At 39.1% G+C, this 16,218-nt stretch overlaps 1 protein-coding gene across 1 annotated transcript in view; it reads right to left on the bottom strand.

Annotated features, from left to right (window-relative positions):
* Nucleotides 1-16,218, bottom strand: part of clpb (caseinolytic mitochondrial matrix peptidase chaperone subunit B) — a 51,593-nt gene that overhangs the window by 33,676 nt on the left and 1,699 nt on the right. The window contains exons 3-4 of the mRNA XM_041803818.1: nt 14,705-14,791; nt 744-847 (exon numbers count right to left, since the gene is read on the bottom strand). Of these exons, the coding sequence (XP_041659752.1) occupies nt 744-847; nt 14,705-14,791 (191 nt within the window). The remainder of the gene's footprint in view (nt 1-743; nt 848-14,704; nt 14,792-16,218) is intronic.

Here is a 16,218-nt window from a genome sequence, read left to right as displayed (position 1 = left end):
ATCCCAATAACTTTGTCTCATCCATTTCCTGACTTGCTCTCCCTCCCTCATCATCCCACCCATTTCCTCTGATCCCTTGCTCCCTCCATCATGCCTTGCAACATCCAAATCTCCTTTCCTCTCCCCCATCTTTAAACTCTCTCTTAAAGTCTTCTCTCACTGCCTTCCTCCTCTCATCCTTCCTCCCTTCATCAGTCTTTCCTTTCCTCTATCCACTCTGCTCTTTTTTTCTCTGGCAGTCTCTCCTCTGCAGTGTGTGTGTGAGAGAGAGACAGGGCGGGATAATCACAGCTAACCCAATAAAGCGTCGCACAGGCCCCCCTAGCCCATCCATCAGTGTGCGTCTGGGAAACGCTTCCCCACGCTGCGCCGTCCCCACGTGGACCCAAACCTGACAGCCATATAAATGTCTGCAATATACATATCCCATATAAATATGTCGGCAGAAACGCAGCACAGACTGGAGGGGGGAGTGTGTGCTATTGTGTGTGTGCCATCCTATTTAGTGTGCAGCTCTGAAGAAAAACAAATAAAATACAGACTTCTTGTCACAGAACATAGAAAATAAATAACACAGAAGAAATGAAACATGTACATATATGCAAATCCTTATGCAAATCCTAATGTCTCAGAATATCTGGCTCAACACTTAGGATTCATATGTGTAATATAGTAACTACACACAAACACTCATGTGATTTCTGCACACACAGGCTGAAAGTGTTTTTTTATTCCTTCTTCACCTTCCAGTGAGTGGATGCCCTTCTCCCGTGAGGTGTCATAAACATTGTTGAAGTGGTCTCCAGCATTTGGGTCAGCACCAGCTTCTATCAGAACCTTCACCACGCTAGAAGACATCAGAAGACACAAAGACAAAATAAAACACATGAAATTACTGAAATTTATATCAAACCAAACCACAAGTGCTCAAGGCATGGCCTTCTGTTGTAAGAATTCAGTGTTGGGGATGAAAATCACCAGAAATTCATGATTCAATGTTACAGTACAAAACCATACAAGACCATAGGATATAGCATGACAAGACATGATACAATATGATATAAAGATGCACTGATTGTCAAAAATTAGGGCCAATACTGACATTTAAAATAACAATTTAGATGCTCACTAATACCAGTGTTTTTCGCATTCCTGTTGATTGTGTAACACTGCTGCTATACCAACATTTTTTCTCATGTGACAGTAGACATACTGCTCTGGTCTGCCCACATCTGATGCTTAATTCTTGTTTTGAACTAAGGACTCTGACCAACAAATCAGCACTCTCTTAATTGTAATTACTGAACAGTAAACCAACGTTCTTGTCTCATGGATGAATGCCAGGAATTTCAAATATTTATTTACAAAGAAAAGGCTATTTTGTGAAAAAGAAAAAGACCTGCAATCTTTTGGCAGCAACTGCTAAAGGGCCAATGCACCCGTTATGATACAATACAATACAATACAAGACAACATATGCAATAAGGTTGGAAAATTCAGGGGAATTTAGATTACATTGCAATCCAACAATTCTGCAATATCTGACATATCACAGGACAATTATGAAAAAATAAGAAAATACCTGGTAAACTGAAGCATATAAAATACTCCTTAAAGGCTATAGTGCAGGATTAATATATTCATTCACAGTAATTTGGTTTCTCTTCTTATCATGCTTCATCTTTTAACTTCTTTTCAAACTTTCTGATATTACTTTGCTTTCTTGTTCTTTTTTTAGCATGATTTACTTCCATTCATGTTTCCCCTATTCATGCCATAAACAAACCACAGAAACAGATGTGAAAAGGAAGTGATAAAACTGGTATATCTTCATAAAATGCCCACCGTGCCACTAAATATGCAGTCAGGTTACAAAGTAAAGTATAAAGACTGACTTATCCCTGACCCATTAACACCATTTCTCTCATACCAAAGGCTTCCAAAACAATGACATTGTACACAAAGACAAATGCAAATATCAAAAACCTAAAGTGATAATGACCCTTTCCCCTGATTTACTTCCATTTCTGGATAACTTTCAATAGCCTCTTTCGTCTTTTCTTCTTATCCACACACTTGTCTGCCTCGTAACATGTACATATGTCGACATGGAAGTGGGCAGGGGTCCAGCCTGTTTCCGGTGCCATTGGAAAAGAGAGGGGGTCTGTGTGTTTGTATGTAGCCCTTCATTGGAGCGTACCGCCTTATAGAACAAACACAAGAACCTCGGCAACACCACTCACTGTGACCCGACAGACATTCCAGGTACCGTCTCTCCGTCTACAGAAGACACTTTACATTTACCACCATGAACATGAGCGTTGGCTTTGACATTGAGACGCAGACACACACATGAACACACACAAAAACGTGTCAGCTCCTTGTCTTTGCTGACAGAGGGCCATGGCTGAAACATGAACCCTGCCAGAACTCTGCAGGCTATTATTTCACCTGGGAGGTACATTTTTTCTGCTAGACTGTTAAAGCAAGAGCCTGTTCAGTCCAAAATTGGAAACAGTTATTCAGAACAATGCAACAGTGCTTCTTGAAAACATATCTTATACTGTTAGAAAGCCGTTTTATTTCCCCTTTAAATGGTGCCACATTTGTAAGAACCATGTATTTGTGGGATGAGCAGCAGAGCTGAGTATGTGGATTGTACCCATGAAAAATTTGCTCAAAGTTCTCTGCCAATGCCAAATAGCTTATTCTGTCACTGACTCTTGTTTGGTTTTGTTTGGTGGATTGGATGAGTGAGGTCTGAAGAAACAAGATATTGGCAATCCTCATGCTGGTCACCAGCCCGGTCACACACTCCTGTGGGATGGCATCCCATTCCTCAATCAGCATTTTTCGCAAGTCAGCAAATATGGTTGTGTTGGTCACTCTTGCACTGAAAGCCTCCCCAAGCTGATCACACAAGTATTTAATGGGGCTGTGCTCAACACTGCTGGCAGGCCATTCCGTCGTCCACTCACAAATTCTGGAGGTGGTCTCTGATCAAAGCCCCTCTGTTGGTGCAAGCATGTCATCTTGGAGGAGCGGTCACAGACTGTGGAGATATGGGATTGCAACTTGTTGCAGAATCTCATCTTGATGCATCTCTGCATTGAGCTTGCCTCCAATGATGACAGACAGGCACTTGATTATCATAACCTGGGGGTACAAGAAGCTCAAAACAAGAGTCAGTAGCAACAGCAGTAAAAAGCTTGGCATTTGCAGAGAAGATTTGGCAAAGTTTTCAAAGGTGGAACCCACATCAGCTCTGCTGCTCATCCTACAAATGTATGTTCCTTACAAAGATGGAACCATTTAAAGGGCAAAAAAAGAGACTTTATTAGATTTATTGCAGAGAAGCAATTTTACAACAAAGAAAAAATCTATTAAACACAAATTTCCTTACTTTTTGTGCTAAGTCTACGTGTCTTTGCACTGAAATAATTCAGCTTTGCAGCATAATCTGGAGTACAAGATGCATTTTTAATACACTGTCAAAATATCCTTAAACTTGGTTAATATTGCGCGAACAAGTTCTTAAGTATTGAATGCACCCCTGATAACTGAACTGGTTGATACAATACATTCTATTAAGTTTCCTAAATTATGCAAGATAAAAACTGAGTGAACAAAGAAATTTAAGATAAGCCAACATTTTCTTGGGTTTCAACTTAAAAAGTTATCCCATTTACTCAAGTCAAGCCCACTGAAATGTATATATATATATTTCCACTGGAAAAATGCTCTGCCAACTTGACATTTTTAGTTGTGTACAAGTTATGTCAACTAAATGGTAACATGAAGTATTAAGTTGGGCCCCTCGACACAAAAAAAACTGTGAAACTTGTTACTTCGGTGTTTCATGTTGGGCCCTTAGTTTCGTTTTTACAGTGTAACTATTTTTCATCTAAAAAGTTCATTGCAGCTCATACACCAAGGTGACTTTTATATTGGTATGAAGTGGTGAGGCATGTGATATCTTCAGCGCATGCGGCTGCCACAGTCACATACTGCATGAGACTAAATGGAGTGAAATTCATCTCCATTTATTGTGTACTGCAAGCGGCTGCTTCGGCTTCACTGCTCAGACCATGCTGGAGTACAACAAACCACACTGGCAGGATAGGGTAAGGTATGATACAGAGACACACCAACTGTGAGAATGGGGCTGATAATATTGGTTTAGCCAATTTCTGGTGCTATGCTAACATTTTCTCTTATGTTTGGTCTTTAAAACAGATCACAGTTGATCCTGCTGGTGACTTCTGCCCAGTAAAAATCTATAATTTGATAGAGCAGTCAGGTACATCTACCTGATGCCAGCATTAAATTGATATGTCACAAAAAAATAAAGATTTTGAAAAATAAATATATACATTTTCCATTTAAGCTACCTTCAAAAACTTGAAGTCTGCTTAGTTTTGTTGACGTTGTAAATAATTTGCAATACCTTTGTATGTTTGAGATCCAGTAGAGGTTAAAAAATGAAAGTACAGAAAAAAGGACCAGTGAAATACTCCTGTAGACTGCTTTAAGAGAAGTAAATGCAGAAAAACTCCTTTCCCCTATTTTTACTTTAACCTCTGTGAAAATCTGAGCAGCCTGTGGTGGGTTGTTGGTCTATAGTCCCTAACAGAACAAATGTGTTTCAGTGTGAGAGCGGGGCTGAGAACGGCCTGACCAGGTCTTTGTGTCTGACCTTGCTGAACAGGCATAAAGGACTATCTGGGGGTCCCCTTTTGTTACTGTATCGCGGTGACTAAGGGACTCCGGGGGGGGCCGTGACCCACAGTGGGCTCTCTTCTCACCCTTGCAAGCACTTTTACAAACACATGGGTGCATCCTGCGAGACACATACACAGACTTAGGTTGGTCACACGAGGCTGGGCAGGGCTGTGTGAAGAAATGCGGCAGTCTGAAAAGCGTTAATGGCATCGGAAAGGTAAACACGGAGGGATAAAGAAAGGAAAACTTCAGTGAGGAGGAGGAGAGGGAGGAGGAGTGGATAAAAGCGGAGAAGTGCAGCTAAAAAGATGAAAGAGAGGGAGATTTAATTACACAGGATAGTGCTAAAACTAATGAGCTCTTGGAAACAGTTTATAGTTTTACTAATCAACTGATGATCAAGTGGCTAACTTTATTTGGGACGTTTAGGAGGAGAGCTGCAGCACTAATTTGAGGGCAAACTGAAGGCATGCAGAGGTTAATTAGGTTAAAGTCCCATTTTGAAGGACTAGGCCAAAAGCTAAAATTACACACTTCCTAATGTGATCCTGGGAGTATCAAAACAATATTATCTGTAAATTACAAGATTATTTTACTTTTATAGCTTAACAACTAAACTAAACACACATAATGTGCTTTGAGTGGGAGCACAACAGTCAGTCTTCAAGCTAAATGAATGTCATTTTAAGTACCTCAGCCTCACCTTTACAGCCAAAAGGAGGTTCTCTCTACCATACCGCCATTCATCTTTTGTATCAAAAGCTTAAATAAAGTCCTTCACAAGTCGGTGCTGAGGTTGCTAATTGCTTGTGCCAGCAGCTGACCAGTGCTACCATGGGAGGCTGGTGTTAGTTTCCCATTTTTGCCCTGGAGGGTAGACAGGAAACAGACACTTCCGTCTCTCCTGCGCTATAAAAGACACCCGAGCCGAGCTGACCATCCATGTCTCTGACCACCTGGCAAAGACCCTGGACCTCACTTGACCCCATCTCACCTGGTGCACACCTGGGGTCACATAGATGCCAGGAAAAGAGGCTTAAAGCACTTTGTCTTTTTCATTTAAGAGAAATAATCTGATTGGTAAAAACACAAGTAATAAAATTCTTTAGAAAACTTAAATTAGATTTGCAAAAATAAAGTTTAAATATCTAATTCTAAATACCTAATAGAGAATGCAATACTTAAGAAAAAAAATCCCCTGATCTTTTTTTTTTTAACTTTTACATTCATGACTAATGAATGAAAAACATCTGAGTAGTCATACATTTATAGGATCTAACAAAGCATTTTTGTCAGTAACTATAATGAGGTAACCTTAGAATAACTTGCACAGTTAAGATTCAGGTTCATCTTGAAAGGTGGGGAGCCATTAGGTGTTTAAAATCTGACCAAACTGACCTGTGTCACAGGCTGCAGCTGTTTAATGCAAATGACCAGTACATTATTTAGGGTGGAATACTATGGTGGCAGATGGGTTAACAGGCCCTTACTGCAGTTTAGGCTATGCTGAACACCTCTAGCAGGTCATCAAGGTCAACAAAACTTTTAATGTGTCACACAATCTTGTGCAATCTTGTAAGAAACTGTTTTATGTGGTGTGCTTTTCCAGCTCTTATCAAATAAAGCCATGAATGAATGTCATCTAGAGCCCAAACTACATTTTTAGTGCTAAATCACAGTTACTTGTCATCTTTATCTCCTAGTTTCTTTTTAGTGCTTTTCAACATGATCTTACTGTCTTTTTTTAATCTAGCATTTAAAGTTTTCATGCCATATTTTCATATTTCATGCCAAAAGCGCCACCGTGGCTAATGCAGATGACAATGCAATGAGTCAGATTTGCTGGGAAACATGTTTAGGGTAACCTGACACACCAGATAGACTGTTTCATAAGTAGCTTTTTTGTGTACTTGTACTTTTTTGGGTATTTTTCAAAATCACTACGTTGATTTTTACTTAAGTTAATTTTCAGGGAAGTATTGTACTTTACCATATTTATAAAAGCATCAAATGCTGGGTAAAAAAAAAAAAAAATCAACACTAAAAGCCAAAATGAGGAGGCTCTAGCTTTCAGCAAGAAAATGGCCAGAAGTTTGACTTTCACAGCACATGAGGGTCAGTAACAAAAGAATGATTCCACATTTTATCCTGAAACAGCTGTTGCATTTTACTTTAGGTTAAGTCACACCTTATGAAAACAACCTGGTTAAATATTCATATTATCTTATAGTTATTTCACATTAAGAAAAGATCATGTTTTATAGTACACCGCATTCCACATTATTATGCAAACGACGTTTTTCCTCTGATTTTCTAAATATCAATGCAAATGACAGTCATAGTATTTTTCAAGTCACCAGCAGTTAGAGTTTAATTCAAATGTTTTTGAACAAACTTCATAATGATAACTATTATTTTTTTAAAAATAAAAACCTCAAAATGCACTTTTCCACATGTTCCACATTATTAAGCAGGCCACAGGTTTCAGCAATATGGGGAAGAAAAAGGATCTCTTTGCTGCTGAAAAGTGTCAAATAGTGTAATGCCTTGGACAAGGAATGAAAACATTCGATATTTCAGGAAAAATTAAGCATGATCATTGTACTGTGAAGAAATTTGTGGCTGATTCAGAGCACAGACGGGTTTGTGCAGACAAAGACACAATGAGGAAAGTTTCGGACGGACAAATACATCAGATTAAGAGAGCAGATGCTAAAATGCCATTACAAAGCAGCAAACAAGCATTTGAAGCTGCTGGTGCCTCTGGAGTCCCACCAACCTCAAGGTGTAGGATCCTCCAGAGGCTTACAGTCATGTATACACCAATTATTCAGCCACCCCTAACCAATGCTCACAAGCAGAAATGGTTGCAGTGGGCCCAGAAATACATGAAGACTCATTTTCAAACAGTCTTGTTGACTGATGAGTGCCATGCAACCCTGGATGGTCCAGATGGAGGAGTAGTAGATGGTTGGTGGATGGCCACCATGTCTCAATGAGGCCGGGACGTCAACAAGGAGGGGGCGGAGTCATGTTTGGGCCGGAATCATGAGGAGAGAGCTGATAGGCCCCTTTAGGGTCCCTGAAGGTGTGAAAATGACCTCGGCAAAGTATACAAAGTTTCTGACTGACCACTTTCTTCCATGGTACAAAAAGAGAATCATGCCTTCTGTAGCAAAATTTTCTTCAAGCATGACAGTGCTCCATCTCATGCTGCAAAGACTACCTCTGTGTCATTGGCTGCTATGGGCATAAAAGGAGAGAAACTCATGGTGTGGCCCCCATCCTCCCCTGAACTCAACCCTACTGAGAACCTTTGGAGCATCCTCAAGCTAAAGATCTATGAGGGTGGGAGGCAGTTCACATCAAAACAGCAGCTCTGGGAGGATATTCTGACATCCTGCAAAAAAAAATTCTAGCAGAAACTCTCCAAAAACTCACAAATTCAATGGATGCAAGAATAGTGAAGGTCATATCAAAGAAGGGCTCCTATGTTAACATGGAACTTGTCCTGTTAATATGCTTTTGATTGAAATAGCTTTGATTTCAGTAAATATGACCCCCTGATGCTGCAATTTCTACAAATGACCATTTTCAGTTCTTTACAACCTATAAAATGTTTTAAAAGCTGTTGTGCTTAATAATGTGGAACAGTGCATTTTGAGGTTTTTATTTTAAAAAAAATAATTTTTGTCATTATGAAGTTTGTTCAAAAACATTTGAATTATGCTCTAATGGCTGATGACTTGAAAAATATTCTGACTGTCATTTGCATTAATATTTAGGAAATTCAGAGAAAAACATTATTTGCATAATAATGTTGAACGCGGTGTATAACCTCCTCAGGTACCAAAAGTAGCTACTCAGTACTTTTAGTAAATTTTGAATGAAACACATTTTACTTTTACTTGAGTAGATTTATAGATCACTACTTTTACTTCTACTTAAGTTGATTTTATTCAAACTTCACTTTTACCTGAGTACAAGAGTCTAGTACTTTTTCCACCTCTGCATAGCACATATTTTACATTCATTTGGGGAAACCTCACACACAAGAAATTTGGGAAAGGTAGGACTTTTCAGAGGATTTTTGAAAGGTGATTAGATGATGGATGGATATTCTCCCCATTCCATCAATTACAGGCCAATCAGAGCTACAAGACAATATGAGGTAGCAGGCATGCCAAGTTCCGTTAGTAACCTGAGTGTGACAGATAGGTACTGCAGAGGAGGTTTGAGAGAAATGCAAAAAAATCTTCTCTGCCAAGAGAAGCTTTCAGTGTGGCTCTTAGCTTTTGTTTTAATAAAGATAAGTGGCCAATGTCTCATAAAACTGCTGCTAGACTATAGATACATGCAAGCTAACAGCTCCACTAGCAGCCATGGTTTATACTAGCTTACAGTACAACTAAACCCCACCTGTAACTATCGCAAACTCATGACAGGTCAGAAGAAGAGTGGAAACATCTTTTCCATCATGAAAAGCTTTCAGTGCTGTTCTTTGCTCTTTATTTGATAAAGAAATGTAGTCCAAGTCTGATGAAACTGTTGCATTATTCTCCTCAAATGACACTAAGTGGTCAGGTCCATTATCAGACTGGGCACGATCATTTACGATTGGAGCTTTGCAAGATGGGTTTGCCTGATGACAGACATGAAATCTGACCAATCCAACTGCTCTGCTAGGTTATTTTTAGGCAGCTACTTTATTTAAAGGAACAGTAATATTTGGCACCAGTTATTAGATAGTTGTGCATGAGTCTGGACAAGCTACTTCAATTATTTGTCCAACTGTATATCATGAACCACAATAATGATATCAGCATCAGTATCTTTAAGACTGGCCTCATTTTTATTACTTTAAAATATAAAATGAGTCATATTAAGTAACTCCAACACACCATTTTTTCTCTGTTAGATTAACTCCTTACATTGGTGAAGTTCAAGTCTAGTTCTGAAATTCAATCATCATCTAAGGAGCGGCAAGATCAACCTAGTATCATCTCATTTCTAGCAAAATACCCTCAAAGTTACTGATGAGTACAAGAATTAAAGCAGTGTACACCTAGTAAAACTTTCATGACAATCTATTAATGTGGCTTTAATGTCACTGGTTCTCAACTGGTGGGTTGGGACCCAAAGGTGGATGGTGGAGCCCCTTTTTTGCAGGTTGCCAATTTGTTCCCTAGAAACAAAAAATGTGCAAAAAAGTTCCTGAAACTCTTTAAAGATGCTCATTTTGTCCTGTCTCTATATGTTTTTATTGTATGAGGTCCAAATTATACTATGATATTTATCATTAAATAAACTGAACTAAAAATGGGTCACAATTTCTCGTTGAGTAGTTGATGGTGGGCCCTTAGGGTTGACCAGTTGAGGACCACTCTACTGGAATACCCTTGAAGTTGTTTATTTTATTGTTAATCACTTTCTGAGGCAGTAGTATTTCAGGGCACATGACAGAGTGTTTGACGGACCTATTATCCCACCTATAGAAACTAATTCTGTAGATAATCCAGACTTCTTACCATCCTGATTATGACCATATCCCGATAACATTTCACTGAGAACTCTCTTCTGTTTTTATCACTATTCAATACAGCTAATCCTGATCCCAAACCCATAATCCCACTCCACATCACTCTCTCCACATCCAAACGATTCTCCTCTCTCATTCCAAACGAGCCTCTCATCCGTCTGCTTTCCCTCGTTTTGTCCCCCTCTCCCATCGTGTCGCTCGGCCGACAGGTCGGAACGGTCAACAGGCGTTTCACTCGGCTAAGCGCTCATTGTGCGCGTAAATGTGGCGAGGGAGGGACGGAGCAATTGTCAGAGAGATGGAGATGGGTATTGTGTGCTAAAGAGTGCAAACATTGGGCCAGGCCCTGTGCCTCCCTGATTTAGCCCTACATCAAAGCTAAGCAAACACACGCCCCCAAAGTCTCACCCTTAATTCTTACACACAGCCCTCTACTCCACCCCTGATTCCCTCATACAGCCAGGCATCAACCTCTGAACACAGAACATGCTGGACGAGACACCTAGAAACTGTTTCCCCAAAGTCACTCTGAGGTTACAACTCCTAGTTTTCACTTCTGTGAGTGAGGGAGGGGATGTACGTAATTCAACAATAAGATCCATGCTGACACTGTAGCTACGGGCTAAACCTCTTTCATGACTGATGCTCCCTGTGTTTTCACTTATCGCCCGCAAATAAAGTTGTGTGTGACTGAGTAATAGGCAGTTGGCTTCTAAGATATTTGGTATAAACTCCCATTGTCTGTGTGTTTGTGTGGCATTGGGCGTGTGTGTCTGTGTGTGACTGATGTGTGTGAAGTGATGTTCTGTCTTCCCTGCAGCAGTGACGGCTCACTGGGGGGTTAGAGACGGGATTAAACACAGAGGAGTGTCACTGCCTCGCTGAGTTATAGCACTCATAACACACAAACACACACACAACCACAAGACAAGTGCAGTGACACACCAACAGTGCATAAACACAAACGCACATATCTGCAAACAGAGATACATCAATATGTTACATATGATGATCATTCAGCTGGTGTTATTTAAAAGTTAGAACATAATGGAGGCAAATCATCAAAACACATTAAAGATTACATAAAGGGAAAAGTCCAGGTTCTGCTTCAACAGCATAGGGATACCCCAGGGATCAGTTCTTAGTCTGCTGCTTTTTATCTTGTATATGAATGACATTCTTTAGATATGTTCTGCATAAATGTATGCTGAAGATACAGTCACATAAACATCAGCAAGATAAGCAAGGAAAGCCACTAATGAATTAAATGACCCTTTGCACTCTGCCTTACAGTGGCTTGAGTCTTCTCATTCAACTCTGAACAAAATAAAATCAGTGTCAGTATGCTTCTCTATGAATGATGCAAAAAAGAACATTTTTTTGTTACATGAGCTCGTTAATGTGTTTGAACATGTTAAGTACCAAAGAATCTTTCTAGACTCACACCTGCAATATGTAAAACAAGTGAATTATGTTAGCAAAAATGTTGAATCCAATTTTAACTGCTTCAGAATTGCTTGAATGTGTCTTTCTATGTCGTTCTATGTGTCGTTCTATGTACATAATATAATATTTTCACATCTGTCATATTGTATTTCTTCCTGGTCTTCCAAGACCACACCTTTAAAACTAATCATATCATTATAAAACCTGGTAATAAAAATCACAGGCAAAAAGTCTGTAAGACGTCACCATTGTCATGTATTAGAGAAACAAAACATGTTCAGATTTGAAAGCTTCATTAGCTAATGCAACCTCAACTTCATTTTCAAATGTTTGTATGGTCTTGCTCTGTCTATGTTTGGTGAGTTTGTTACAAGATATCAGGGTTCTAATAAAGTCAACAAACGACTTCAGTATACAATAACTATGGCATTCCCAAATTCAACACCCTGTCAGGATAATCAGCCTTCTCTCTGTAACTCTGTAAGAGTTTATACACTGATCTGAAAATGCAACATACAGTGTTGTGAAAAGATATTTGCCCCGTTTCTGATTACTAATTTTTTGGGCATATTTATCACACTAAAATGTTTTGGATCATCAAAACAATTTTTGCCTTTCACAAAGACAACCTAAGTGAATAGAAAATGCACGACCTTCAAGATAATTTTATTAATTAAGGGAAAAAAAATCCAAACCTATCTGGCCCTATGTGAAAAAGTAATTCCCCCCTTATTAAACCATGAGTTAACTTTGATTAATCACAGTTTTTGGAAAGCTGAGGTTACAAAGCCATTTCCAAGGCTTTGGGACTCCAGCTAACCACAGTCAGAGCCATTATTCACAAATGGAGAAGACTGGGAACAGTGGTGAACTTTCCCAGGAGTGCTTGGCCAACCAAAATCACTCAAAGAGTGCAACGACTCATCCAGGAGGTCACAAAAGAACTCAGAACAACATCCTAAGAACTGCAGGCCTCGCTGGCCTCAGTTAAGGTCAGAGTTCATGACTCAACCTTAAGAAAGACACTGGGCAAAAATGGCATCATGGGAGAGTGCCAAGGCCAAAACCACTGCAGACAAAAAAAAACAAAAAACAAACAAAAAAACCCCACAAAGGCTCATCTCAAATTTGCCAAGAAACATCTTGATGATCCCCAAGACTTTTGCAGAAATATTCTGTGGACAGACGAGACATAAGTTCAGCTTTTTGGAAAGTGTGTAGTCCATTACATCTGCTGTAAAAAATAACAGCATTTAAAAAAAGAACATCATGCCAACAGTCAAACATGGTGGTGGCAGTGTGATGGTCTGGGTTGCTTTGCTGCTTCAGGACCTGGACCACTTGCTGTGATTAATGGAACAATTAATTCTGCTGTCTACCAGAAAATCCTTACTTTTTCACAGAGGGCCAGATAGGTTGGATTTTTTTTTCCCTTAATAGATAAGATCATCATTTAAAAACTGCATTTTATATTTACTCGGGTTGTCTTTGTGAGATATCAAAATTGGTTTGATGATCCAAAGCATTTAAGTGTGATAAATATGCAAAAAACTTAGGAATCTGAAAGGGGACAAATACCTTTTCCCAGCACTGTAATCTTAAGACTTTTTACAAAGGTATGTCTGAAGTAGGAACAATATTGTTTCCACTCGTGGTGTAAAGATAATCCAATACAGATCGGTTAAGCGATCTTGACGCCACCCCTAGCATGAACAAATCATGCTTACATGTTTGCTTATCGTGAGTAAAAAATGTACAATAAAGCCCTCTTTTTAAGTTTTTTTTTTTTTAAATCAGTTCTGCTTTTTATCTGCACTCTATTCACAACTGTGCTATATTCTTGTTTTAATTTCTAAAATCCCCTTCTGGACAGACATTGAAAATAAGCACTATAACATAACACTTAGAGCAGTGAATCTTGGACCTTGGCACTATTAAATATCACAGCATCAATGTTACTGTGTCCACATTAAATAAATGTTAAATTAATTGATTCAAGCATGTTAACTTTATGTGTTTTTAAATTCAAGCTTCTTGAAAACTGAGCAGAAGAGACTCAAACAACTTTTGTCTTTTATGACCAATTCTGCACTTTCTTACATGATCAATCAGTTCATTATCGACAGAACAGTGTTATGAAAAACGCTTAACTAAGCCCTTTATTCCAGGTTGGCAAAACCAAAGTAACAGTCATGTAGGTATTAAGTTCAAACTGCTGAAAACAGCAAATTCTGGACATTTTCTCTGCATAAATTACTCTAATTAATAAGCATTATCAAAAATTATCGAATAGTGCTCTGGCAATTTATTCATTCAGTAACTTCAAATCTTTAAATCATAGAATCAATGAATATGAATGAAGAAAAATTAAAGATCTCACCTGGGCAATAAATACAAATCATACATTTTATTATTGAGAGAATTATATACTTTATTGAAAATGAGGAACATTTCTTGGTTGCAAAAAAAGTAATATTTTTTTCTGGTTTTTGAGCAAGATCTCATATTTTCAACCCTATGTTTCCATTTAAGTTGAACAATCTCAAAAACTTCCCCATGGAGCAACTGTAACTCTGAGATTTAACAAAAGCTCATTTCAGGCTATTTTCATATACAAATATCACATTATGCTTCTCACAGACACATAAGGCCCTTAAACAAAAAGTGACCACACAGTCCTGATGCAGAAAATAAAAGCCCTGTAAATTGGATTTGGCCCGGCCTTAACCTCGGCCCCTCTCTGTGTCGTGTGTGTTCAGGGGGCCAGGAGGCTAATTTAATTTGTTCGACAGAGAGAAGGGGGACCGGGTAAAAGACCGTCTGTCGGTTTGAAAGTCGCACTTTGCACTTCTGAAGACCTACTGTAACAACTGGAGCGGGGGACGTGGATGACATATGCTCACAGGCTAACTCATGCAGACAGCTGCATGATAGCAGAATCGCTATATTACTGTAACATATGCTCACCACTGAGGACTTCTCATAAAACATACAGACCTGTGCTGTCGGTTCATTGCAGCAACCATGAGAGCAGTCCAACCCAGACGGTGTCGATGATTTGGGTCAACCCCCTCTTTCAAAAGCCTGATGGGAAAAAGAAAGAAAGGGTTGGAATTTAAAATCCCCTTAAAAATCAACATATAGATCAGTAATGGTATAAATATGTGTTGTCACTATCTAAAACAGTATAATGTCACTATAATGATGTTTGAATAAAGGTTTAAAAACACGCTAATGAAAATTTAAATTAGCAATTTGGTGACCAGCTGTTTGTCTTCATCAAAGATGTGCCTTGTTAAACACACCAGCATGAAGCTGTGTTGTCTTTGTCTGCAGATGAAGCCACACACTTACACCTTGACCAGTTAATGTGTCTCTGTAAGTGTGAGCCAGGTGTGTGTAGGGTTTTCTGCCTGAGGGTAGGACACCAGGTAGTGGAGTGGCACAGTCCTTCTATGTGTGTATGTGAGCGATCCGTCTGTTGTCTCTTATGGTGACCAGGCAGACACAGTGTGTGTTTACAGTCAACAGAGTGGCCTCTGTCTGGTCTGCACTCAGCTCCGACGCTCTGTGGCTCGGTTTCACAACCCACTGTGCATGCAGCATCAGTGCAGAGAATAATGGCTCAGTCCTAAAGCTTCATCCTAGCAACTCAGTGAAGTAAATCTGAGTATGTTTTCTGATTTAAAAACTCGACATTTTTGGAGGTATATGCTTATGCCTTTAAGAAACCCAAAAGAATGTTTCCTTTGGGGTTTGAGCTGAAAAAAAAAAAACTACAAAAAAGGAAGTGCTATGTGGCAGTAAAACTGAATTATACATCTTTTTATTGCATGCCATCTCATAGCCGTGCAAAAACTCTAACTGGTGTTTAAAATTTATACAAAACTGCAAAAAGCAGTGCAAATTTGTATGTATGCTTGGGTTAACACATTAAACCAACAGTATGGGTGGTAGGTATTTTTGTATTAATCTTGGAGTAACTGAGTAGTAGAAACAGTGTCAGAGATACTTTTAACCAAAGTTGAAGTACAACTTCTTCTATAAACTTTGAGTGAAACAGGAGCCCTATCCTCTCTGCTGCCAGTGAGTAGACACACCCCGACACTCTACCACTTGTTCAACTAAACCAAAGCACTTAACACATCTGGGATCTGCTGACTGGCTGTCTTGCTGACCGTCTCACTGCACTCTCACCTACACCATCTGCCACAGGGCACAGGTAACACAACACTGCAGATGGAGACACACATGGAGAAACACATGCATGCTGTCCTCTTATACACTGACACAAGCACCCACTGTATATGTACTATCAAAATGCAACAGACTTTAATGTAATAATTGTATGTGTGACAGAAAATCACACCATTCACATATATGAAGGGTGGTGTGTCTATCTGTGTTTTATGTAATAAAAAGTAGCACCATATACTTGTCTTTCCATCCAGACAGTTTTATAAGAGGTATTCAAAATTTGTAATGTTATATCATGTTGGCCCTCTTTGATA

Source organism: Cheilinus undulatus, linkage group 2 (genome assembly GCF_018320785.1).
Source record: "Cheilinus undulatus linkage group 2, ASM1832078v1, whole genome shotgun sequence".
Taxonomy (NCBI): Eukaryota; Metazoa; Chordata; class Actinopteri; order Labriformes; family Labridae; genus Cheilinus; species Cheilinus undulatus.
The sequence above is the reverse complement of the archived record's forward strand: the minus strand, read 5'-3'. Positions and strand labels throughout refer to the sequence as shown.